This window comes from Nicotiana tabacum, chromosome 12 (assembly GCF_000715075.1).
Source record: "Nicotiana tabacum cultivar K326 chromosome 12, ASM71507v2, whole genome shotgun sequence".
In the NCBI taxonomy this organism is placed as follows: Eukaryota; Viridiplantae; Streptophyta; class Magnoliopsida; order Solanales; family Solanaceae; genus Nicotiana; species Nicotiana tabacum.
The window spans coordinates 59,149,992-59,177,384 of NC_134091.1; the positions used below are offsets into that span (position 1 = coordinate 59,149,992).

General features: G+C 36.0%; 1 protein-coding gene across 2 annotated transcripts; it reads right to left on the reverse strand.

Moving 5' to 3' along the window:
- Positions 1-784: 784 nt before the first annotated feature.
- On the reverse strand, positions 785-26,817 carry LOC107786561 (putative ubiquitin-like-specific protease 2B). 2 transcript variants are annotated; one of them, XM_016608052.2, is made up of 16 exons: positions 26,360-26,817; positions 21,433-21,722; positions 21,253-21,340; positions 21,107-21,156; positions 20,275-20,475; positions 20,109-20,184; positions 16,887-16,983; positions 16,225-16,299; positions 12,402-12,533; positions 11,944-12,144; positions 11,808-11,863; positions 11,635-11,731; positions 10,254-10,344; positions 6,230-6,352; positions 4,136-4,546; positions 785-1,656 (listed from the first exon to the last, which is right to left on the reverse strand). In XM_016608052.2, exons 1-16 carry the CDS (start codon positions 26,457-26,459, stop codon positions 1,054-1,056), a joined length of 2,691 nt encoding a protein of 896 aa, XP_016463538.1. In that variant the 5' UTR covers positions 26,460-26,817; the 3' UTR covers positions 785-1,053. The 2 variants fall into 2 exon arrangements, with proteins under 2 accessions (XP_016463538.1, XP_016463536.1); XM_016608050.2 differs by having other exon boundaries at positions 16,887-16,998.
- Positions 26,818-27,393: the final 576 nt, after the last annotated feature.

Below are 27,393 nucleotides of genomic sequence, written 5' to 3' on the forward strand. Positions count from 1 at the left end.
GACTTGGTGAACCCCACCTCATTTGGGGTCGTATATCTTTCGTCCTTATGTATTATGTTTTGAGGTATAGCCGGGGCCTTGTTGCCGGCACTATCATCGTACTCTATTGTATCTATTAGAGGCTCCGTAGACATTGTGTGGGTGGTATGTCGGTGTTGGGAAAGTCAAACTAGTAATTTTGGTAACTGCATCACACGTTCCACATCAAACTATGAAAGTGTATGTATTCTGAAACTTGTAGATGATGAAACTGCTGATAATGGATTGGTGGTATTGTTCACATGAATCTCCCTACTGTCTATAGATCTTCCATTTATTCATGAGTGAGTTCGGGTAGAAAGTATTGTACAGGCTTGCTCGGCCGGGTTATCTCGGTGGAGCGCCGGTCGCGCTCCCCGAGGTCGGGGCGTGACATACGTGACCAGAGAAACCTGAAGAGCAGAAACAAATAAGAATTGAAACCGAAAAATCTAATTATATGTTTGGATTGAATTTTCAACTGATACACTAGGATTCGATTATTTTAAGGTAAAAACTCAAAACCCTAAGCTAACTCCTAACTTGAGGTTTATTACTAGTCTAGCTCTCAATTCAAGTCGTTTCCCAATTTAATTGAAAAACTCGTCCCAGCCCAGCTATAACCTTGTACAACTTTTGAAAGCCTAGGGAGTACTTGTCACAAAGTCAACCGCAGTAGAGTTTCTGCAAATATAGTAGCGTAAAAGGAATGCTTCTGCATAAGCATGTTAGCATCAAATAGTTAAGGAACTAAAATAAGACAGCATTCAACCAAATATCTGTTAGCATAGATAAGAAACTAAAATAAGACAGCATTCGCGATCAGTCCAAATACTGTATATCAAGCACCTATTAGTGCCTAACTGGATGATACCAAAACCCGGGTTAAGAGCATTTACAACAAATCAGATCTCGGGTGTACAGATATTACCCACTAAAATATATTCACAGGATGGGGTGTGCATCTAACAGATAATCTTGTATTCCTAGTTCCTTGAGAGCAAAGAATGCTTGATAAGATTCCCATACGTTAATCTACAAATGCAGATCATCTAACAAGTTACTTCTAAATGCTACTTCCCCTTCATCCAAGGGTGTAAGCCGTATCCTTTTCACATTGTGTTGAGCATCTGCTTCTGAGCCAGGACCGCTACCCATGAGCAGCAAACGTTTACAGGCAAGGTTTCCATTTCCATGGATATCATATAGGTTTTCCTGGCAAGAGGTGACAGGACCAGTATCACTGTTATCATGTGTCTCGGCAGAGCATTGTGCCAAAGTGATGTCCAGCAGCTCGCCAGAAGTGGCTTCGCCATCAACCAAACAATCAATATTATTGACAGATGCAGATTTTGGATGATTAATTTTGTCATCTGAATTCATGTTTTGATCTACTCTGCATGGTTCTACAACCTCAACTTCCAATGGATTTTCAGAGTCGTGGACTGAATTAGTTGGTGATGAGTCTTCCTCGTCCACAGCTTCGACAACTGACACTCCAGGTATCCAGGAAGCTTCAGCAGTCAGAGACCCTGATGAATAGGATAAAGCACAGGGTTCAGATCCACTACCACCCAGATGCTGGAGACCAGTCTCAGTTGACGTATACACGAGGTGATCTCTAGCTTCTACCTCTTCCTGTTTCAAAAAGGTCATCAACAACTCTGACTTCTAGCAGAGTTTCAACACAATAATACGAATTCAATGTGATTTATGCATATAATGCATATGAAACAGAATCAGACCCTTTAGCAAAGTGGAATGTTACAACCAAAAATCAGTCCATCAGATATCCAACTTAGACAACTGGCTAATATCCAAGCAAAAATAAAGCAAGCAGGAGCGGTCAACAAGATGCATTGTAGATTACTCCTTTGATGTCCAAAAGGTGAACCAGTATCATAAATGACCACGATAACAGAACACCGTCCATTTTTAAGGAATTCTCAGAAAGGGAATCTTTGCAAAAGTTCTATATAAAGACTTGCATTATATATAACTCTCATCCCAGCACGTGTTCAAAAGTAATTCCAAAACTAACACTAAGATTCTTACATACATAAGAGAAAAGATGTCAGGCTGCAATGTTAAAAAATTAATTCTGATGCCTGTATGATTAACAGAGCTTCTGTTCACCTGCCATCACCTCTCTGTTCCTCGCTTGCACAGCTCTCTCTCTCTCTCTCTCTCTCTCTCTCTCTCTCTCTCTCTCTCTCTCTCTCTCTCTCTCTCTCTCTCTCTCTCTCTCTCTCTCAATTTCTCTCTTTCACCCACACACAGACAAACTTAATCAATGGATTCAAGTGCATCTAGGGAGCATTTTTTAAAGCATTCGATCATTATGTTAATGTGTGTCCTAGCTACAGGCCTATCATTTAATGAAAGAGAGGGGCTTGAGGGGAAGAGCTGCAACTTTGAAGAGCTGGGATTGGTGAGGGTAAATATGGGCCATTGGGAAAATGGGCTTGGGGGCCTGTAAGGGAGAAACAAAAGAACTGACATGTAACATTTCAATTTGCTATTGTGACATGGAACGCATGATAGTGACAATACAAGTGTTAGTTTTGAGATAAGTTTCGGAAAAAATGTCAGTTGGAACTCGGAATAACAGAAAAAATCTTGGAATTTTTTGATAATATCAACTCCAATTTAACCTTTACGCTGTTTTTGAGATAAACAATTTGTAGACAGTTATCAACTTTTACCATATCAAAAAAAAAGTTGACAGTTATCAAGTTATTTAAAGCAAAAATTGTACAAAGACAAGTTCATTCAAATGTAGCAAAAGATGGCCAAATCACTGGCACTGTTTGAATTGCTGGAAATGGACTCACTTAATTTTACTGTACCTCATCCCACTATGATGGATCCAATTTTCTTTCCAAGGAGTTGTAGATTATTTCTTTTTGGTGATATTATCATTTTACTGAATTTTGCTGCAAAGTGTTTAAACTAATAGTTTTAAATGCCACACATCAAGTTTGAAAGAAAATCAAGTAATTATTCAGCCGCGCAATAAAAGCAGGTGTCGCTAAGGCCATTTATACACGCACCAGCCCCTAACTCTTGGTATAACATAGGGTAGGTCGTTCGCCTTGCTAAACCGGCAATATAGTGCAGGCACCACGTACACCTCAATGCCCATAACTTGTTCTTAGAGAAGACAACATTAGACAATAATACATATGACAAGCGACACACTAATTGTTAAGGAAAGTTTAGATGAATATATAAGAATATTAGGACAGGAAATTAGAACTTTAGTAGAAGAATTAGTCACTAATTGAATTAGAAATTTGCATCTGAATTAAAAAAATTAAAAATGATTTTTGAACTTGTTTGACATCGCTTTTACTTCATATGTTTCAATTAATTGAATTTTCAATTCCTTCTTCAATATGATTATTATATTTATTCTTACTTTTTAGAGATAATTTCACAAACCTCCCCTGAGATTTCAGCATGTAACACATACCCCCTATGGTTTCAGATATAACACAAACTTCCATTCATTGATATTTAGTGTAAATAAATTATTTTATAACTTAAATAAGTTAGTCCTTTATATGTTAAATTTTTGTTTTCTATTTTGTGTCAGAAATTATACTTGAATTTTTTTCACTGGAGGCATGCATTTAAACCTCACCTCTTTTAACTTCTATGTAACAAAGCTATAATTAAATTCACAAGTCGCAAAGTTATCCCTTATATTATAATTTACTCTTTTATATAGAGAAACTATATTAACATACTGTTATTAGATTATAAATCAAACCATATCATTCAGTTTCTTCAAAATAAGCTTAAAAAGGAAAAGAAATTTATCTTTCACTAAACCATAAATACTTCCTAGTTCCCAAGGATATTCTAAGAACATATTCAATGAAGTAGCTAGCTTTTTCTATGTTATGCATCAATAATCAGTATACTGCTCGTAGAAGATAGCACCACCCTCTTTCTCATTTGAAACCAAAAGGAAAGGGCAAAGTGAAAGGAAATAGGACAATGATGAACTTCATGATCTGAAGATTACATTATAACCATAGGTACTTATTTTCATGTTTATGTCTACCAATTTGAGAACTATTAAACTAGTTGCCGATATATAACAACATACCTGTATTGGTGGCAACGAACTCCTAAACTCGTTAAAAGATGCTGAGTGACCAAAGCGCATGTCAAGCAATGACTCTTCATCAGATTCAGGCTCAAAAGATTCGTTCAAAACAAGGCCTGAATCACTAGCACAAACACCCCTGAGGGAGGAAGTAGGAAATGGGTTTATCTCATTAGCTTGAGAACATGGTAAATTGTCTGAACTCTTTGATGAACCAAATTGCTCAGATACTAATTCTACAGCATTTTCATCATAATTGCTTGTCTTGAGACCATCTTCAGGATAACAACTGTCACTCGCACAAGAGGGAGAATTTTCTAGAGAAAGGTTCTTGAGGAGGTTACTGATTAGTCTTTGAATTGCACTGCGCTTTATAGAAGGCTCATGAGGTTGAAACCAGTTTACGCTAAGCTGAATTCAAAAGAAAGTAGAGTAATTAGTATGCATGAAAACTCATCAACTCAAAGAAACAAAATTCCAAAAATAAATTCCCAAAGCATACAAGCAAGAATCCGGAAAAGAGTAACGAATGCAAGAAACAAACGCATAAACAGCATAATAAAATAATCGAAGTCACTAAAATAGAACTGAGAAGAATGATGCTAGCAGAAGGGAAGAAGGAAAGAAAATTAGTATACCAATCCGAGATCTAAGGATATGGACTTTGCTAACCAGGACGAATGCTACACTAAGCAAGGTAACCACTATACTATGTCAGCTATGTGGAAGTAGCAGAGAGCTCTGTTTAATCAAGACCAAGTTCCTCAATTTGGAAAAGATCTATTTTCTTCATATTCACAGCAGGGAGAGGAGTTCTTTTTCTAGATTCTCCTTTCTTTACCCAGGAGATAGTTCGATTGACATGGCACAAATGTCTGAAATATATCAAGCCTACCCATAATCCACTCATATGCAGTTGCCTCCTTTATCTCTTTTCCGTTGCTCTTTCTTCTCTATAACTTGGGAGAATGGGTGGTCACAGATGGTGCAACCAGTAGCATAAATAAGTCCAGTAAAAAAATTTAATGCTCAATATACTCTGGTTAAGAGAGAAATTAAGAAGTGCACCAAAGTTTTCATTTAACAATAAAGATGAAACTCTAAATAACCATAGTACTATTGTAAGAATGCACAATATCTTCTCAGGATCACTTGCTCGTGAAAGCAAAATAAGGAAGAAGCAATCTGAAGCAGCAGCACGCTTGATGCAATATAGTACTAATTACTTCCTTACTTTTAGTTAAGTAAATCACCGCACCTTGAGAAAGAAATTGGAGTGGAGTTGCTCTCCTACTCCTAGTGATTTTTGACACATAGGTAATCCCACCCATCAAAACCACATTTAAAGACACAGGGCTGATTGCATTTCTGAGCTTGTTTTTGTCACAAATTGGAGAACGGGTTAATGGCTGTTCAAAAACATAGGGTGGTTATGCACCTATTGCCTGACAAAAGGTAATGAGCAGATTCCCACAAGACATAAGAGGGGATAGTACATTATTTATTCACTAACGCAGGGAAACCAAGTTTTTGGTCACCACAAAACAAATATTAACTGCAACCAGTTAATGCCAAATTGTACATCAGGCGCACATACATGCAAAAAACACAGTTGTTAACGGCGATTAACATGTATCAAATACAAATAAGATAACAGAGATGTAAAGGCAGCTCAACATTGTTGTCTCACATTAATGCATATCAGTTAATGCCAAATTGTACATCAGGCGCACATACACGCAAAAAACACAGTTGTTAAAGGCGATTAACATGTATCAAATACAACTAAGATAACAGAGATGTAAAGGCAGCTCAACATTGTTGTCTCACATTAATGCATATCAGACAGAGAATTCTTCCAAGTGGTCTCAAAACTATCTTACTGAAGAAGGTTTCTATTTCTGAGACTACATTTCCCATACAGGTTAAAGGATTCAACAATTAATACACCTTAGGATAGGCATCAAATCAGAATAGAGGAAATCAAAAAATTAATGTCCATTCATATGCAATAAGTGATTTAAAATTGTGGAAGACAACAAAAATTGAAGAACTTTGAAGAATAACACTGAAGTGCAAATCAAGCACGCTTACAAATTCATTGTGGTAGTTCTTTATCCTGTATGGACTGATACAAGCAGGATCTTCCGCCAAAAAGTGCTCCACATAGTGTAGTAAAAAGAGACCACAGTCTGATAGATTTTGCTGTTGTGGTAGCTACAATCGGTGAAGAGAAAATGCAAGTAAGGTGGTACTCTCTCCAAAGATGCACTAACAAAGCATAAGAGTCGAGAAATAAATAATTTCTTAGTGAAAGAAACATTAGAGAGCTTTAATTTTTATCAGTTAAGTGACAGGTGAACCAGTAACTTGGGTCCAAGAACCGGCCCATCAACCTCAGATTTCTCTTCACAATTCACACTAAACATGCCCAAATTCTTGAAGGCCCAAATAGAGGTAACATGACTCACATTCTATGCTAAAGATAAAGTATTGCATCCTTAGTCTACAACAACACAATCCAAAAATATTGCTTACCACAGGTTTTATAAAATGTAGTCCTATGCCCAAAATTAATAATGATTTAGATTTTTTAGTCGGAGGTGTCTTGTGTTTATTATTCGCAGAAAGCATTGAGGAGTGAGGAAAAAGTTACTGATTTAAGAAGCTGTCACACTAAGCGCATTCTGCAAAGATAGGGGAAGTCGTCACATTGGGTACTATCGATGTGAGATATTAGTTTTAATTTGGAAAAGGGACCTACAGGTGATTTATTTTCTTAACAAACCTTTAAACCCTGAAGTCTAAAGGTTTCAAGTTGAGCAAGACCAAGACAAAAAACTTGGAGTGCAAGTTTAGTCACATGGCTCATGAAGCGGACGTGGACGTGGATGTGGGGCTTAATCCACAAGTCATCTCTTGCAAGAAAGGAAGTTGCAAGTACCTTCTTTTTTTTTTTGGATGAAATAATTGTCTTCATTGATGTCATCAAGAAGATGCAAAATATTACAAGCAGCAGAAGCATAGAAGCTTCAAAAAGCAAAAAAAAAGATCACTTGTTAGCTTACTACATATATGCTAACTTAGATACAAAGAGCTAACAAAGTTCACAAATGTTTCGGGGGAATCTACAGGGGAAACATTTGCCCAGCTAATAAAAACAAAAGACATTTAGCTTTTAGGGTGTGGTTAGGAGTTGAAAGTCCATCAAAGCATCTTCTATTTCTTTCATTCCATATGCTCCAACAAATACAACGAGGTATCATTTTCCAGATATTCTTGATGGTCTTATCAACTTTCCAGCTGCCCCAACTCTGAAATGCCTCCTTCATGTTGTGAGACATAACCCAGCTAATACCAAAAATAGAGCAAAACATGCTCCAAATATCTGCTGCAACTCTACAATGTAGAAATAGGTGGTTGTTGGTTTCTACATCCCTTTGACGCATGTAGCATCTATTAACTAACTGGAAGTTCCTTTTAACAAGGTTCTCCTGAGTCAAACATGCCTCATAAAGTGCAGTCCAGCTGAAGCAGATGACCTCGGGTGGTAGTCTGGTTCTCCATATTAATTTCCATGGCCAAAGATCGGTAATTCCATCCTCATCTCTTGCAAGAAAGGAATTTGCCATGTAGTGCCTCTAACAGTCGAACATAATCAGAAACCTCCCAGTCCTGCAAATTCCTTCTTAGAGTAACATTCCAAATGGGGCCATCCTTATTTTGAATGAATGTAGAGTCGGAATCACTTGCAATTTGGAACAGGTTAGGATAGTCAATCCTTAGGGCTGAATTCTCAAACCATTTATCCTTTCAAAATTTGATTTGTTGCCCATTTCCAATTGTAAGGTGGTGGTGTTCAGAGAATTTCTCCCACAATCTGCGTATGCACTTACACGCTCCCACCCCATGGGGTACTCTTGTGAGTTTAGTGCACCAATTGCCTTGAGTTACGTGCTTAGCATTGACCACCATCTTCCACAAAGGTTGCTCCTCTTGTGTGTACCTCCAAAGCCACTTCATCAGTAGGCATTTGTTGTGAATTGCCAGGTCCTTGATTCCCAATCCTCCTTGGTGTTTTGGGAGGATGACCTTTTTCCACTTCACCAAATGAAACTTATGCTCAGTGTTATTCCCTTCCCAAAGGAAATTTCTCCTTATCCAGTCCAACTGATTTAACAATTTAACACTTTGTTGGGCATATGATGTAGTGACATGTAGTATGTGGGAATGTTGTCTAGGAAACTATTGATTAGTGTGAGTCTACCACCCATAGAAAGGTATTGCATCTGCCAGGAGGCTAATCTTCTCTCAAATTTCTCAATGACCCCGTTCCATATAGTTGAAGAGTTGCAAGTACCTTGGATCAGTAATCCAAAGAAATGGGGAGACTGACAAGGATGTCACACATCGTATTGGAGCGGGGTAGACGAAATGAAAGGTTGCATCCGGTGTTTTATGTGATAAGAATGTACCGCCAAGACTTAAAGCTAAGTTCTACAGAGCGGTGATTAGACCGACTATGTTGTATGGAGTAGAGTTTTGGCTAGTCAAGAACTTGCATGTTCAGATGATGAAGGTAGCAGAAATGAGGATGTTGAGATGGATGTGCGGGCATACCAAGATAGATAAGATTAGGTGTAGCCCCCGTGGAGGACAAGATGCGTGAAGCGAGGGTAAGATGATTCGGGCATGTGAAGAGAAATACAAATGCCCCAGTAAGGAGGTGTAAGAGGTTGGCCTTGGTGGGTCTGAGGAGAGGTACAGGTAGGCCAAAATAATATTGAGGAGAGGTAATAAGGCAGGATATGGCATTGTTTCAACTTACCGAGTACATGACCTTGTCCATAACAGTGGTATGAGTGTTAGTCTTGTATTTTCTTACTCTTAGATTTCTATTACTACCTGCTATTTCTTTCGCTTCAGCTTTCTTATTATCTTCCTGGTGTTACTGCTTGTTGCTACTGCTTCTTTTTTCATATTTCCTTGAGCCGAGAGTCTATCAGAAATAGTATCTCTACCATCTCAAGGTAGGGGTAAGGCTGCATACCCAATACCCTCCCCAGACCCCACTTATGGGATTACACGGGGTTTGTTGTTGTTGTATCATCCATTAAATCATTGTATACAAAGCACTAACAATGACACCAACTTTTATTACACAGAGGCAGTAATACAAGAACAATTCTCTAAATGCAATTGTGTCTGAAGTTGGTAATCAAATCAACTTTTATAATAATTTGAACTTCCAGGCAAGAATAATTCTCTATATCCAAGTAGGTCCAAAGTAGGCATAAAATCAGCTCCTATAATAACTTGAACTTCTGCTCTTCATTTAGAAGTGTATCTGATCTTTTTTATACGTAATATGATACACAGAAAAAGTTTTGAAGAAAAACGGTAACTTCTCAATTAACCTGAAGAAGCAAGCAAGATATCTTAGATCATATGGGACAAAGGGTTTTTCCCTGGTAGCAAAAAAGGGTATATGTTGTTTTGTTCAGACTCTTCGATTACATTTCTCCTTTGCAATCTATATATTATTAAAAGGAGAGGAAAAAACATCCACATTAAGCTAAGTTGCAGCCTCACAATAAACCACTTGGCAATTTAGGACAAAGTTAGTTATGTTAAAGACCATAGATGCACAAATCAATGATTTGGCTCCAATGTAATTTTGGAAGTACAAATTCTTTCAAACCACAGCCTTTGACGTGGTAGGATATGAACACTTGAACAGATTTTAATGATATTACCGAAAACAGAACTTTGCTACGAAAATTCAACTTCATAGTGATTCTTATCCAATAAATTTTGTCATACATCCGATGCACTTTACCTTTATACCATTCCCCCTCAGTGAATTTTATATCAAAACATTTGTATCAAGGAGTCCATGAGGATGATGACAACCACAATTCTTAACCAACTAGCATCACAATCAACTAGAGACCATGTCTCTAACACAGAAAGGCAATATCAAAGAAGGTAAAATTACATCATCTCATAAACTTGAAATTTATTCTCATACTGAACATTCAAATTCCTCATATGAGACAAGATTTGTATGGGAATGCAAATAATTTATAGGAATGGGCAATGAAACTTCAGCTTGTACCTCAAGAGAGAGAAATCTCAAATTTCGAAATTTTGAGGAGACAACATCAGACGTTTCCTTTGTCCTCTCTTTCCATTCCTCCCAGAGGTAGCTGTTATTAAAAGAGGAAATTAAGACAGCATTGAAGTCAAATTCAGTCAATTTGATGCTGTCTGCAAGGAAAATAACTGCAAACTAAGATGGAAATGACAACACTCATTAGATTCTGCAGCAGCATAGAGTATTGAAGCAATACGATACAACTTTTAAGTGCCTCTATGCCAGCTAAAACTTTGAATTAACTTGTAACATTAAGCCTCTGATGAAGTAGAAAGATTGCATTGTTTACATAAAACATCTTTCAAGCATCTTTTTTATCATTAAGTCTATCTTCCCCTACTCCTCTTCGGTTCAGGGTGGGTAGCATAAAGACTTAAGTGAGAAGCAGATGATTCTGCAGGGTATATAATTGTTCAGAAAAGTGATTGACACTGAGGCACGACTATAGAGTTGGAGCATGACGAGGTTCCTATCAAATATCTGTATAATCAACAAACAACTGATTCTATCTTAATAGTTGCTCTATAAAAATTTCCAAATCCAACTACTCCACACCTAATGAGAAAAAAAGAACTTTGAAGACAATCTCCTCAAATGACTGCTACTTATTATTATAGTTGCTTTTCCAGGTGAGAACAAAGAACAGAAGGAAACATGATCTTTCTTCTTGTTTTGTACTATTTATCATTTATTTATTTATCCACATTTCTAAGGTAGTCGATATTGGATCCAATCAATTCCTTCTAGTTCCAATGAACTGAGAAGGCTTTACATGGGAATTAGCATTGTTTTAATCCAAATAAATGTTACTAAGAATCTCAGGGGTATAATAGTAAGCAAATATTATACCATTCAAAACCAAACACATATTTAAGATTACACACCGTATATACATACATATGCACAAAATAATCTCATGATTGTTAATCTCCATATTACAATCCCAGTATATAATCCCCGTATAACTTTCGTTGAACCAAATGATTCCTAAGATGATACAATAGTTATGATTGCCAATTTAATGAGTACGCTTAGGCTGAGCCTGACATATGTACCCCATAAACACCTAGTTTATTAGAACGCAATTGCCTGTGGTTGCATAATCTCAACCCCATATGCACTCATTGCTTTCCTAAAGACAAGATAGAAAAAATTGTAGCATCTAAACTTTCAGTTTATAAAAACATCCATAAAAACTATACAGCTTGGTAGTGATACGACCAGTGATAATTCAAGCATCACTGCCTACTACCCCTGCTTGTCAGATATTCTTGCATGGTACCCTGGCAAACATTGAAGAACTCTCTCAAATATTAGTATCTGGTTAGTGGGAAACTGCTACCTTTGCAGAAGATCTTTGAGACCCACATGACTTCCTCTAAAAGAATCCATGTGCAATATACATGGTACTTTGACTGGGCCAACTGCAGTATCATCATCTAAAAGACACAAAACAATTTCTTAGGAAAAACAGTAAGGCAAATGCAAAAGTCAAGCAAAACAGAATGGACTTGCCTGTAAAGTTAGCCACTTCACCAGGATGGCATATGACAATCAGACTCCAGTGATAACTGTCAGTTCACGAGATAAGTTACTTACGACTAACTACAAAAGAGCACCTCTACAGAAAACAGAAGTTCACATTTCTTACTTGTAATTTACAGGAATGAAAACAAAGTCCTTATCAAATAAGTCCACTTTCCTTGTCCACTTACGGACACGCAAAAAAGCAGCACGGCCATCAAATGCACTGGTTGGATCTTTATCCATGTCAGCCAACTTTCGAAAAAAGAAACAGTTAAAGAAATGGTATCGTTGCCTCCTCTCTGGTGGAATTCCATTCTTTAAATACCTGTCAGTATTTTGAGTTTCAATTCATACCAAATGAGAATGGTGTGGCACAAAGCAAACCAAGAAATTAAGTTTAAAGTCAAAGGAAAAAAAATATAAATCAACAGTCCTCACATATTGTTCAATTCTGTGAGAACAAAGAAAAGAAAATGTACGAAGCATGCACTAAGCAAGGTGACTAGTTTCAGAATATTCAATGATTCTTCATTGTAGGCCAAAATTATATGTTGGTATGACTATGACAATCAGAGAACTTACTGTATGTAGAAATCAATAATTGTATCATTGACAAATGTTTCTGGTGCCAGAAGATCAAAGTCCCTTTTACTAATGCAAACAGCATCAGGATCTCCTTTAGGATAATAAACTTCTTCAAGCGGCTCACCGTAACTGCAAAGTTTTGAATTTCTTCAGCATCAGATAGTACGAAAAGAAATCTTGCTTTTTATTATATATCTAATTACCACTAACACTTCAAATGAGAAAGACCAAATTTTACAAGCCAAAAAGGGTCCCTTTTATAATTCAACATTAATTTTATAAATATTGCACCAAGAAGTCTGTCCTTGAACTACTTCCTAGTGAGGCCCAGTAAAAGTACACTGAAAAGGATTAATATGGACATCCTGAATTTTACCAGATTAACAACCATAACTTAAAAATGGGTTAGTTTGCAACTGGGAGAACATGTCAGGAGCAGAGCCAAAATTCTATTCTTTAATCCTTACACATAACTGCAGTGCGATGTCATAGTTTTCTTTCGTTGAAAGCAATCACAGATATTCTGTAAATATGAATTTAGATTAAAAATATCATGCACATTAAAGGTAATTAGGGATCAATTAGGGATATCAATTACTATCACTATGTATTATTTCCTAATTTAGAGCATCTTTACAAACTATTTGAACCACAACGGCTTGAGGAAATGATCAATCTAGACATTACCAAAATCTTTTAACCGTCTTTTTCCACACCTCTTCTTTCTCCTCTTCTCTTCTTTTTCCACATGGTACCAGAGTTAGTTAAGTCGCTTCTCTATATCCCCTATCAAATAAATAAAAAAATCCCTTCTTCTATTCACCGAAAAAATAAAAAACGAATCCATTATAGAACTCTAATGAACATACTAAAACCACATCTTCAATTAATCTCTAGTCGAAGATCTTTGAATCGCACCTCTTATATAAACATATAACCCAGCCACAACCTAAACCATCACCAGCATCGTGTGTGAGAAAATGTGCCTCTTTTGTTTTATAATCGACAAATCCCCAAGGGCCAACTAGTGCAAAATTCAAAAACAATGGATAATGGGCCCGCGCTCTATCATTCTTTACTAAAATACCAAGCCTTTGTCTGCGGCAGGATCCGAACTCGTCACTTGCATCTAACCCGCACATAATGCATTGTGCTCTGCCATTGAACCAAAGCCTTTGAGGCTCGCGTGCCTTTTCTTTGTTGTCAATGCCGAGCCATGCACCAGCACATGTCATCTTCACCAACGACCTACTCTTGATAATGATACAAGTACAACTCCATCTAGGTAGAACCCACGTCCATTCTACACCATCTCCTTTATTCAAATCTAATATATAGTTTACAATGGAACAACGATTTTAAGGTTCGAAACTCTCTTTTTCTTTAAGTTTCTCTAAAATCCGGCTCGGGGTCTTGTGCTCTCTCTCTCTCTCTCTTCTCTAACCCTTCCAAGTTGTGATCCATTCTTTACCCCTTCTCTTGCAGTTCCTCCTTTGTATCGTACGTCTATCTTGGTTTCAGCTAACTTCTTCGACAACTATTATCTTACTTTACAGTATTATTTATATGTGACGCTAATTGTGTTCATTGTGAATATGTAATTTGTATAAAATTCATAGATTTCAACAGTAAATAAGTTATTTCTATTAAAGGTGTGAGCTTTGTTAAATAAAGAGCCTCTCTTTTTTGGTGGAATTGATTTTGGCCTTAAACTTGGAAATACAAGATCAAGGGATCAAACATATTCCTTGTAACTTGTAAGAATGTTAATCTAATAATGATTATTCATATGATGTTAATTTTTCAATAGCAACTATTTAATTTGTATTAAGTCATAAATTTAAATAGTAATTAAGTTACATGTACCGAAGGTGTGTATTTTTTCACAAAAAGCCTTTTCTATGAAGTTGGTTGCACCCTTTAAACTTGGAAATACAAGATAAGGGTCATATCTTAAAAGTAGCATCCTAAAGAATACCTTTGTCTTGAGGGAAGTGGGCTTGGCAGATCTCGAGCTAAACCGTATACTGGGCCTGTCAAGTTAGGGCTTTTAAGGGGTGGACAGCCTCAGCCCCCTAGGAGCTGAGTCAGGCCAGGTTGGGCCCACCACAGTGCAGCGAATCTGAGCCTCGAACCTTGGACCGGTTCGTGGGGTTAAGTCCTACCGCCCAGGCGCCCACTTGCCAAAGTTTAGTTCATTCCCGCTCCAAAACAGTGCCAAAACCAAATTTACTCAGGGGTTTACTATGCTAGCGTTTGGCCATAGATTCCCAAATTTGTTTTGAAAAATCTGATTTGGGTGAAGTTTGGTTTGAAGATGAAAATGTGTTTGGACATGATTTTTCAAAACATATTTCACTTTTTATTTGAAAAAACATGAAACATGACTTATACCCACAAGTTCTAAAACTATCACAAATACCCAATAGTATCATTATCACAAACCATAGCCCTGAACTTAAATAAGTTTGGTACAAAATTATCATTTTTATAATGAACTATATAAATCATTAATTACAGTGAAATCCCATTAGAAAATTACGGCTCCTAATTAAGAAGAAAAAGTTAACTGATATGAGTGTTCAGAAAGCCATTTAGCCTACAAATCAGAAGCAAAAGTAAGATGCACAAAGGATTGAGCTGATAAGGGAGCATATTCATCAAATATTTAGTTGGTCGTAATAAATGTGGGCTCTTTTACAAATTATAAAAGTTTGGGGTAATATTTAAAATAATTTAAAAATGTAACAATCATGTTTTGGCCCAAAATCAGCAATTGAGGTGATTTTGGGATTTGGGATTTTGCCAAAATGTGGGCAAAATCTATGGCCAAACATGTGTTTGCCAAATAAATCCCAAATTTATTTTGGCAAAACTCATGGCCAAACGGGTCCTATGTATACATTGGTTCTTTTGATTGGCTGATCCTGCATGCTGCTCTGATTTTCAGCAATGTAGTTACCTTCTTGGGTGATTCTTTCTTTTATGAAGTTAGTGGTTTATAACATTTTGATGATCTTCACAGTTGCTGCATAAACCTTTTTTTAATCAAAACAGCATGGGTATTTTCACCCCATTTTGATGATCATTATGTGAAACAATGAACCCCGCAATGAACCCCGATGTGTTAAACTCTGCCTAAGAAAAGACACACAGACACATAAGAAACGAGAAAGCCTGGATAGAAAAGCAATGCAGCACTCAAATCTCCACATACAAAGGAGAACAAACTGTTTCAATCAACTGGGAGAATATCTTTTAGGCAGCTTAGATATATCAACATCCAAATTCTCATTGCCTACTGCTACAGGACTAAGTTACCCAGTCAAAGATAAGAGCTCAATGAATAAATACCATAATAGGAAGGGAAAAAAAGAAGAAAAAGGACAACATGGAGGTGCCAAAACATGGATCACCTATTGCATAAGGAATATGGGGAAAAGGCTAGTTGTTGGACAGAAGTTCGACCATTATAGCTCATATACCTAGAGTTTCAGAGAGAAAAGAATCCAAGACAAAGAAACCCTCACCACAAGATTAATTTACTAAGTCAAAGATGGAATGAGAATAAAGAACATCCATAAAATGGAAACCAAATATTGTGTACCAAAGTCATGGCTCTGCATACTGCACATGCACAGAGAAAGGGTAGTGTTTTTACCAAGTTATAAGCATCCGCCAAAGTAATATCACTAAAATCGCATAAGAAAGTATGGATACAAGACAACTATTAACACAAATAAGAAAAGAGACCCTTCATGTAACAGAATCCAAATCTCCACCAGCAAAGACAGAGAGTATAACAAACCGCTTCACTAACCTTGGAAAATATTTCTTAGATTGCTGATTTGATGTTTCTCCATGTGAATTCTCCCTCCATTCTTCAATCTCATTGCTACATGACCAGGTGGATCAAGATTATAGCAGAATAACACAACTACAACATATAAATAATAAATGAAGAGCTTAAGTCCTAGGTACGCAGAGTCGCTGAATCAATCAAGCTCAGTGTCTTGATGGAGCTTGAAGCAATGTTAAAGTTCATGCATTTGGAAAGGGCAGTGTCATGATGTCCAATAATAAGCAATTGTCAGCAAATGGATAGAACTGGGACTTATTAAAATATCAAAACAACACTGCACTAAAATCAAGAGGTAGAACCAACCAGCTGAGGATGAAAGTGGAGTAAGAAACCAAGCATTTCAGTCTACAAGAAACTCTAGAACACAGTAAAGCAGCCAGATTCATATGTCTCTAGCAGTAATTTTTTCCTCTTAACTAAAGAAGAATGAGAAAATGTTACTCCACGGAGAATTAGCCCCAGTAATTAGAACTAATAACAATTCAAAATCCAGTTCAACAGGCAAAAATTACCCATCATTCAACAAAAACTAGCAAAAACATAAGAGGAATTAATATACACATTAATTCTGCAACCAAAAGCAATAGCACAAGTGAGAAAAGGTGATTGAAAGGACTCACTAGTTCCATACTGCTTTGTAGCCATCCAAAGATTGAATTGCTTCACATTTCTCGGACAAGTCAAAATCATTAACAGCAAACTCCACCTCCTCAATACCTTTGACATTAAGCACTTCAGCATTCATTACCAGAGGCAAGATCAAATTTATCAGGGGAGACCATAGGGATTTCAAGGAAACAAGCAGCAAACACTAAACCACCTCATACTCTCTTAGACATGTTGCATCAATGTATATATAACACAAGCCTTTCTATAAAGACAAATATAAAACACAAGTGGAGAAAGAAAGAAGAAAAATTAATATATACGGACCTATCTTGTAGCATGCGTCAAAGGTTTAACACTAAGAATATAAGTTGTTTAAAGTTTTTCAGTTTTCTTTTTAAGTTTCTAGAGTTGAAGTTGCCCTACAACCTTAGATCTCTCAACATGTTTGCTCTTAATATGGCAATAAGGCCTTAAGTTCATTTTATTAATCTTTCCTATTTGATTTGCACTTCTAAGTGGAAAAGAAGCGAAGTTATAAAAAAATCCTTGCTTTATGCAGTACCTGGAACTTGAAATGGTGAAAGATCATGATTACATTCATATGGATTCAAAGCAAGCATTTGTTGCTTCTTTAATTCTTTATTCAGCCTCATCTTTGGGACATTCCTAGGGAATGCAACAGGATTTTCAGAGATTTCAATCTTATGGTTTCCCTCCTAAAATTCCAAATCACTGCACGTCGACAGACCAACCTAAGCAGCTCTAAAAACCTGAATATTTGACCCTCCAAATTCAGTGATTTTCCAATATGAAAGGCTCTAATTTTCCTAACAGTTTCAGCTCTAATTCAGCCCTAAACAAATGTAGCATCAACCAAGATCTGCTGTCCTCCTGCAGCTGAACTTAGGTTAGAGAACCTGGTAGAACAACATCACAATACTGCTAACGTTTCAGCGCAACATCCGCCCTGAACTCTTAACCAGATTTTAGATTTCTGAAACAGCTCCACGCTAATTGGTGGTCATTGCAAGGAATATACAACTTTGAGAGTAAAAGCTGTAGACAGCAAAATAAATGCTCTAATGTTTAACAGAGTATGCTTGAAGACTCAAACATAGTTGTCGTATGTTATGATACCGGATACTTCTACTGCCATATTCTGCTTGAATACTTCAAGAAAAAGATATCCTGCTTTAAAATATTCATTTAGTGAGTGAACCCATCAGTATCCTGCAGTTCTGCAATGTATTGTGTCACGATCACATGATTCATGTGATTCTGCATTTTCTTAGAGGTCACAATGAAGATGTTAATATTATTCTTGGAGATGGAGAGTAAATTCATTTCAATAAAAATTTTATATTTTTTTATTATTCTTTCTAGTAATATCATTTTACATTATAAAAGCATGATTCTTACGAAAAAACATTAATTATTAATGTTGATGAAGAATCAAACAAGGCCTAGGCGTCACGCTATCCTCAAAAAGCAACATCAAAAGTTTTAAAGCAAATAAGAGTATACAAGAATGAGTGTTGCCCCTTTGGATGTCATTTGATCCTATCTTCCTGCCTTGCACTATTTCAATGCCAAAACTACTGGGCCCAAAACCAAAGTTGGACTAGTTTTAACTTCAAATAATGCATTTCACTCAATCCAAATTCATCTCAGAACTGCAAATATAGCATACTCCAACAAAGTTTTGCCTTCTGCAATAACTACAAAGCCACAAAATCTCATCAAAAAGGACATACGGTTCCCCCATAATTGCAGATAATGTCCTCGAGACTTCCTTTGCAAAGAGCAGTGCATCATCTAGTGTGCATGAAACTCATTGATATGCTTAGTTCTTTACACGTTACACACTAGTTAGAAGAAATAACCATTATTTGCTCTGAGTTTGAAGCAAATCACAAGTGTTTAGCCTGTCATTCGATACAGACTATGTTAAAGCTTTAGTTTTGGAAGGAACCTTCACTTTTGAAATAAAAGAAGAATAAAATCCAGTAGGTTCCTAAGACAAAATAAAATCTAGTAGGTTCCTAAGACAAAGCAGTTAAGAGAAGAGACTTGCAAGTACAAAGGCTTGAAGGTTCCTGAGACCAAACTCTACTATCCAGTGGGGGTAGAAGCTTAAAATTGTGAAGAGAATCTAGAGAGGACAAGGAGATATTTTGCCTCTCTATCAATGAGATTGCCAAAAAGGTGGAAGTTCAAGAAACCAAAACACTTTAGAAGAAACAAAATGACGAGACTGAAGCATTACATACATAAGAAAGGCATTAGAGTTGTGAATATATAACAGAGAAAGTTCAAGAAACCAAAACAATTTTTTTTTTTGGAAAAAGCTCAAGAAACAAATTGACGAGACTGAAACACTATGTATATAAGAAAGGCAATATAGATGTGAATATACAATGGATAAAGTTGAAGAAACCAAATCACATTCTAAGAAACAAACTGACGAGACTGAAGCATTATGTAGATACAAACGGCAACACAGACATGAATATACAATGGTGAGAGGAAAGAAGACAGGTACCATCAAAAGGAAGGACAGAAGAGTAAACTTGCGCGACAACATAGCTTGATATTGTCTACATTATTGGAAAGTAGTAAGAGGCTTGATTTCTTCTACATTATCTTTGTCCAATACGGAATCTGTTACCTATAATTAGTACGTCATCTATACAGAATGGTTTGATTCTTTGCAACAACGAAAAAAGTTATTTCATTGCGTTTTTTATTTTATATAATAGTAATTCTCCACTATTTTATATGGTGGCATTTGATTGGGCATGGAGTTTAAGAAAGAAAGAAAGATTGTTAGGCACATACCAAAAGTACCCATAAAAATGCCTAGGCCCACGTGAGCTGAGCTAGGTTGGGCTGGGCCAGCCCATTTTGACAGCTCTCGCAGGTTATAAGCAACTTCCCAATTCCCATAGCCCTAGGACTTCCAAAAGTGAAGAGGTCCACATACAAGAAACTCCAAACAATAAACATATTTTCAATTTATTTCCTATGCTTATGTTCATTACTCAAAAACCATAGAGCGAAAGGGAGAAAGGATGGACTGGATACAAAAATCAGACCAAACAGCCCCATTACTGATCCCCACTTACGCATAATAACATAAAAACTTCAAAACAAGAAGAGCATAGAATTAAGATATAACCAGAGTTTAACAGAAAATGAATACATCAAGAAAAAGAGCATGAGTGTTAGCATACCAGAACTCTCGTGAGCATTTTCACTTTGTGTTGTTGATCTTTTATTTACATGGATCTTAAACACAGCCACGTCAAACTGGAAACAAAGCAATGAGAGCTTTCAGCCCCATGACATCTGCAAGCATCAGATAACACTCGCTCCAAAATGAATAACTATGAAACTCACCCTCCCTGACAAATGAGATTGAATTTGGAATATGTCTTCAACTCCAAAGCGAATGCAAGATGTCTCTGAATTCCCGTTCATTGTTGAGCCTTTGACCTCAACACAATTACTGGAAAAGGTTACTGTAGTGTCTGTGACTGCGTAGGATGTTCCTCGATAATAGAGATAATCAGGACAGAAAACAATTGGCTTGTTTTCAAACTGCAAAATAGAAAAATATTGGTAAATAAAGGATAAAATGGAAGAAACTAAACTGCACAAGTCATGAAATAATTTAAATTTCAAATGAGTTCACTACTGTAGACCAATAATTAATTCTAAGAGACTTCAGGCCAAAGAATAGCAGATATCCTTGAAAGTAGAAGTCCTAGCGCATGAATTTTTCAGGATAGATAATATCCAGCATGTGGATACCTGGACCTTCCACTAGTGCTATTGCTCAAAAACTGTATCATTTTTCTTTCTCAAAGTTAAAAGGATAAAAGAGAACAAACAGCAATCCTTATGAAGAGCTTGTACCAAGTAGTCCCTGAAAGTCAATATTCCCACAAGTACATCATGAATATTTGCAAAACTTCACCTGGTTTCATATCATTATCGGTTTTGACATTTATATTTACACATTGAGAATACAATATCAATGCAAATGCAGTTTGTTTTAAAATGTAATAACGATAGAAATAGAGCATAGACAAAATGACAAGACTTTGGTGCCAGCAACTGCAGATACTTCAATCATTCACTTACTAACTGAGCAGGATTAGCGAGTGTTCATTGCTAGATATTATTTACACTACACTAATGTTTTCATTAATTGAGCAGCTATCATTACCATTCCCCACTGGTCAAACTGATGATTTGATAATGGTCCATCCAAGATGTCTGAAACAATTACAAGAAGCTACGTAAGCAGACCATACAATATTTGAATTGTTGTGATATTGGTGTAAAAGAATGACACGGGCAATAAGAACACACCATAATTGTCTCGGGTGGCAGATGAGTATGATGCTGATTCATCACTTCTGCTTTCATCAACATCAGAATCTGTGCCAACTGATTCATCCTGCACATATTCCATCTTTGAAATGGCCGTTTTTAGAGAAAAATATATCAAAATGATAAAGCTACTAAGAAAAACATGGATTGTCATTATACTTTGGAAGGAGATCCATGGAAAATCTCCTGAAAAGCTGTTCCAGTATATGAACTGCCTTCCAAGAAACTTCCATCTATACAATTGTTAGGTTCCCTATCAGGATATCGCCTTTGTTTTGTCGAAGTAATTGTTGGAATGCCACCCAATCTCAGCATTCTCTCATCACTACAATCTTCTGCATCCAGAGTTGAGCGAGCACTTTTACCATTGAAATCACCGTCAGCTGCTTCCATGTCTACAGTAGGTTCATCACCAGTCTCCTTCGAGTTTATATTGGTTCCTCGTGCACCTTAAATGAATGTTGACAAACAAATTTACATAAAAAATGTGAACCAAAATTAATATAGATGAATCCACAAATACAAAGGACTGATCTTCTATTACTTTTTTTTCAGCAGAACCAGGCAGTAGGAACCGGCTTAAATTTATCACAAATTAGGTATGTAGACCAATAGAACCTCAAGTATCTCACAATGGGCCCTTCTATTTAGGCAACAGACAACCAGGGTTTACAGAATAATCTAACTAGTCACTGCAAATTGCCTAACAACCAATAACCCATAAACAAATAGAGGTGGAAGAATGCATAAATGGATAGTCGACAAAAATATTGAACAACCTACCAAATGCGCCCATCAATTCATTTGACCAAAGTACCAATCAAGACTAATGAGTAACACAACTCTCGAACAACAACTACACAAAATCCAAATTGTGCAGTAAATGTTACTATCTAATTGATAAATATGCTCCTATACTAACATACTTTGTAATTCACTTCACCCAAGAGAAAACCATATTTTCCACTTCTTTAACAGCTTAGGTAAGAGGACAAACCAGTCAAGTCATTCTCCCAAATTCGATCATGCAGTTAATCCTTATTAGACTTGCATCTACCCTTCCTTGTTAAATGAGAAATGCACAACACCAAAAGCATAAACGAGCTCAACGTAGGAAACAGTATGTCTACTCTTTATTTTGATATAATAAAAAAAATTATTAAAAAGGGGGCAATAACATGCCCATATACAAGATTTGTACCTAAAAAGCAGTATTGTTTAAAGCGAGAAGTGCGATAAAGAAACAAAGGCCCTAGGGCTTTAAGCGAGAAGAAGCGAAATGCTGCTTCATTGAAGTGAAGCGCAATTTTAAAAGAATATCAAAATGGCATTGCACAAATAAATAAAATAACTAAACAAACAAGAAGTCAACAAAAATAATACTCTTATTAGCATATTTTAAATGCTAAATGCCATTGAAATTGTTATTAGGAAAAAGAGACATTAATCAATTTATAATTGAAAATATCAGCTGAGTTTTTACTATTAGCAAAAGATTAGAAGAACTAGAGAAAGTATTAAACACCAATTAGCAACTAAACGGGGAAAAAAAGCTTTATAAGGTTTATAAATGCAAATATAAGCTGATTTTTTACTATTAAACAAGAGATTAGCAGAAACAGAGAAACTGAGAAAGTATTAAATACTAATTTGCCACTAATAGTAGTCTTCTTTTGTTTTTGGATTTCTTTTTTGCTTGTACAAACTGGGAAACAGAGAAAGAAGAAACAAAAAGAAGCGGCAGCAACTCCGTTAAAGGGATGAAAGTGAAAAAGTATAAAACCTTACAAAAAAGATACGATTTTCTACAAATGACACTCAATCATTTTTACATAGGAACCTTGTGTGCGCACCCAAAAAAAAATACTCCATGCGGCCCAATTTATGTGATGTTTGACTGGGCACAAAATATAAGCAAGGAAGAAAAAGTTTGAAACTTTAAAACAAGGCACAGATAATTGTGTGACTATAAATCATTCAGTAGGCGTAAAATGTGATGTTAAAAGCTAAATTGTCTCAAAATAAAAAAAGTTTCATCCCTTTGGGACGGACTAAAAAGGAAAGAGTATTACATAAATTGGGACAGACGAACCAAAGGATAAGAAGGTATTCCTCAAGTGTGCAAATCCTTCTCTACTCGATAAAACCCTCTCCTACTTCTCTCTCTCCATATTGTCCACATAAGTGCTAAAGGAGGTAAACATTGTTCTTTTTAAAGTGCTTGACATCATCATCTGAAGTCCAAACCACCTCAAAATTTTCCACCACAAACAAAATGCATTTTGACAATGTAAAAAGAGATCATTCCCTTCTAATCATAGGCGGATCTAGGATTTTTAGTACATGGGTGCGCTACTAAAAAAAGGAGGAAAAAATGTATTAAATGGGAATTGATCCCTATCCCTCTTAGTAAATAACTCAACCTAGTGCACCATTCAACTTTCTTGAAGCATGGGTGCCAACAGTTCATATTATACCAATTTTAGAAAATATATACATAAAATATCTAATTTTGAGGAAAGACCATGGGTTCATGTGCCCCATAATTTTGCTTATAAACCTGCCCTTGCCCTTCTTCTCCTTCTTCTCCTGAACTTTTACACATGAAGCACCAATTGATTCAAGTAATTTATTTTTTTTGGATAAGTTTGATACAAGTAATTTTCCTCTTCCTCAAATTCTCCATTGTCAAGATCAAACCTCTCGCAGCTAGTCAAGTGAAAGAGCAAACCTTTTTCGTTATCCAAGGGGCCCATGTTGAGACATGTGAAAAAGTTGACTTCTCCCTAGTCAAACGCTTCTCATAGTCGGACTTAACAGAAAAAACTCTGTTATCCCCAGCCCCCATCTTTGTGCATCATGGCTATCAAGTATAGTTTCTAGTTTGTGAAGCAATTCGACCAAACTTAAAAATCATGTAATCTCCCAATTTTGTAAGTTCCTCGTAAACCTCAAAATCCGATGCACTTCTCTCGTTCTAGACTCCATATCTTTGAGATTAGCATCTCCTTTTGGCAGAAGATTCTATACATATTTGGAAATATGATTCACAAAATGTTGTTCTTGCACCACCAAGGTCCCCAAAAACTTACCTTACTCCCATAATCCACCCAGAATGATATTTTCCCGTTCAAAACCTTTAAGATATTTCTCCATAGCTTACACTCGTAGGGAAGTGAGACTATTTTAGACCTTCCTCCCCCTTCCAAGACCCCATACTTCTCCGCAGTCATCCCTCCAAAAAGCATTATCCTCTATCACAGGTCTTTATAACCAATTTCCCAATAGAGCAACATTAAATACCCTTAGTTCTTTGACCCCAAATCCACCTCAACACTTTGACGTGGTGACGGTCTCCCAATTTACCAAGTCAACCAATTAATATGACTAGTGGGGTACAACAATAATTAGGAAATAATCGAGTAAGCATTGTAGCTATGAGTGCTACAGACGGTCTAACAAGAGGAACAGATAGTAGAAGTGATTGAGACAGGAGCTCCTATAAGAATTCCGGTAGGTGAAATGACTGGGACGAATTTTTAATGTGCTCAGAGAACCTATTGATAATTTGGGGCTTGTAGGTGCTAGTACAACATCTCCTACTCATAGATCAGCCCCCACCTTTATATAGATACCAAATTATCTATTTTTGAAACGTAGGATGCAGTGTTATCAAAGGCGAAAAGCGCAAAAAAACTCTAAGGTCCGTTGGGACTTTAAGCGCAAAGTGCAAATAAAGCATGGGCTTTAATGAAAAAGGGCGCAACGGGAGAAAAAGTAAAAATATGTATATGTAGTCCAAGACTAATAATTATAAGCATGAATAATAAATATTACTGGGTTGTTGTTGTTGTTGTTGAATAACAAATATATGGACAAAGAAATTGAAAAAAATTACGATAAAGTAAAATATCAAATGTTTAATGTCGCATTTTCAGGATTACACTCATTGACAAGGAAAAGTATGCCTTAGAGCCTTGATGCGACACTAAAGCGCCCACAAAGCGAGACGAAGCGCTCAACATGTTTTGAGCCTCGCTTCAGGGCTTAAGCGCGCCTTTGACAACACTGGTAGGATGTATAGGCTTTGATGCAACATGAAAATAAAGAAGGAATGAAAAAAAAAATATATATATATATATATATATATATATAAATAAAAGTTCTGATACTTCCTCCGTTTCAATTTATGTGAACTCATTTGACTTGGCACGGAGTTTAAGAAAAGAGAGAAGTCTTTTGAACTTGTGGTGTAAAATGAAGCACATATATTTTGTGTGGCTATAAATCATTGCATAAAGGTAAATTGTTTCCGGATAGGGTAAGGGGTCATTCTTTTTGGCACAGACAAAAAAAGATATAGGTTCGCATAAATTCAAACGGAGGGAGTATTAAATAGATGTGAAGATACAGCTAACATCTTACATTTGACCATTCAGGGGCTAACTTTACTCTAATACTTACCACGAACTCTAACATTCTATCAAGCAAATTCTTGATCTAAGAAAAATATACTAGTGTGCTCCATCTACCAGAGTTCATGAGTTTGATTTATACTCAAACGGGAACAGAATCCAAGTCAACAAGAGCGCTGAAAAAACAAATCTTTTTTAAGATTTGCATGTCAATAGAGAGTTTAAAGAACCTTCAATGTTAGGGGGACATATCTAAATGAAGGGAAATGAAAATTGAGAATTCATATAAATGACCCTCAACTAGCTTGTGATTGAAGTAGTTGTTACACAATAAAATACACAACCTAAATGTTCAGAACAGAGCTTAATAACACATGATACTTGCTGAGGGGAAAACACAGAACCCAAATGTTCATAAAAGAGTTTTAAAAGACATGATACTTTCTGAAGGAAAAATACAGAAGCAGAGTTACAATATTAAAAGTTACCCACGCATATGGGAACTAAAAAGTTAAACAGTTAAATATAATTACAATAAATATAAAAAAACAATTCATAAAATTAAAAGTTACTACACACCCATGAACCAAAAAGTAAAAAATAAAATGTAAACAGTTCAGAAACCATGGTTTACTTCTATAACAACAAAAATTTATAAAGCTGAAAATTACCATTTTGGGTGAATGTATACTTGCTGCAAAACCTATTAGCTTCGGTTTCCGAAGGCTGCTCCTCAACTTTGAACTCAAAAACGTCCGTAGGATTCTTCATTACAAAAACGATATAAAAAGGAGAATTTTAACGAGGATCAAAAGCTACGAGCTCTAGGGTTTGCAGAATTGGGGGTTAAAGTAGCATTTATCACATTAGGGTTTTCTAAATCGTACGATTTGGGAGAGATAGAGCAAGAGAATTGGGGGAAATTGAATTGCTTAACACTTTGGAAAGGTTTTAATAGTATTAAAGGGGTATCATCGATCGAGCGTGTGACTTTTGGTATGAGAGGATAGCATATTATATTTGCTCCGACAATGAACGCCAATAGAAACTCGGTTTTCAAGTAGACAATTTTTTCTGTTTCTGAAATAACTCAAATATTTAAACTCTGAGCTTGTTTGAAAATATTTATGTAATTGAACTTGAGTATAGTTTAATGTAATTATACAATTTAATATATTTATTTGTATATTTAATTACTTAGTCCACATAAAATTATGCATAATTAAAATAAGATAACTACACTTTGGTCAAAGGCGATAAAGAATTAATGGTAATAATATAGTATAATTACCATATGATATTTCAAAACTTATTTTTTTTCTTTTTAATATATTTTAAAAAAACTCTCTTCCTCCTCATATTTGTCTCTAAGAGTGTACTTCTTACTCCTAACTCTTGCCCCAGTGCTCTTTTTACCTTTTTTCTGCATGCTGCATACTTTCTCTTACTATGAATCTTTTTAACCCTTTTTATCGTTTTATCTGTAGAGTCTTCTTGTTGCTAGTCCAGCTGCTTGTACTCCTTCTTCCCCTTTTTCTCCTCTTATTGCATACTTTTCTGGATTCATTTTGCTTACTGCATACGTATATTATAGTAATTTATGATTTATTGTATATTTTTCTTCTTTATTCCTACTTATGACGTCATTATTAATAAATATTGTGCTTTATTATAAATTTAAAATGCTCGTTATATATGTCTTTTA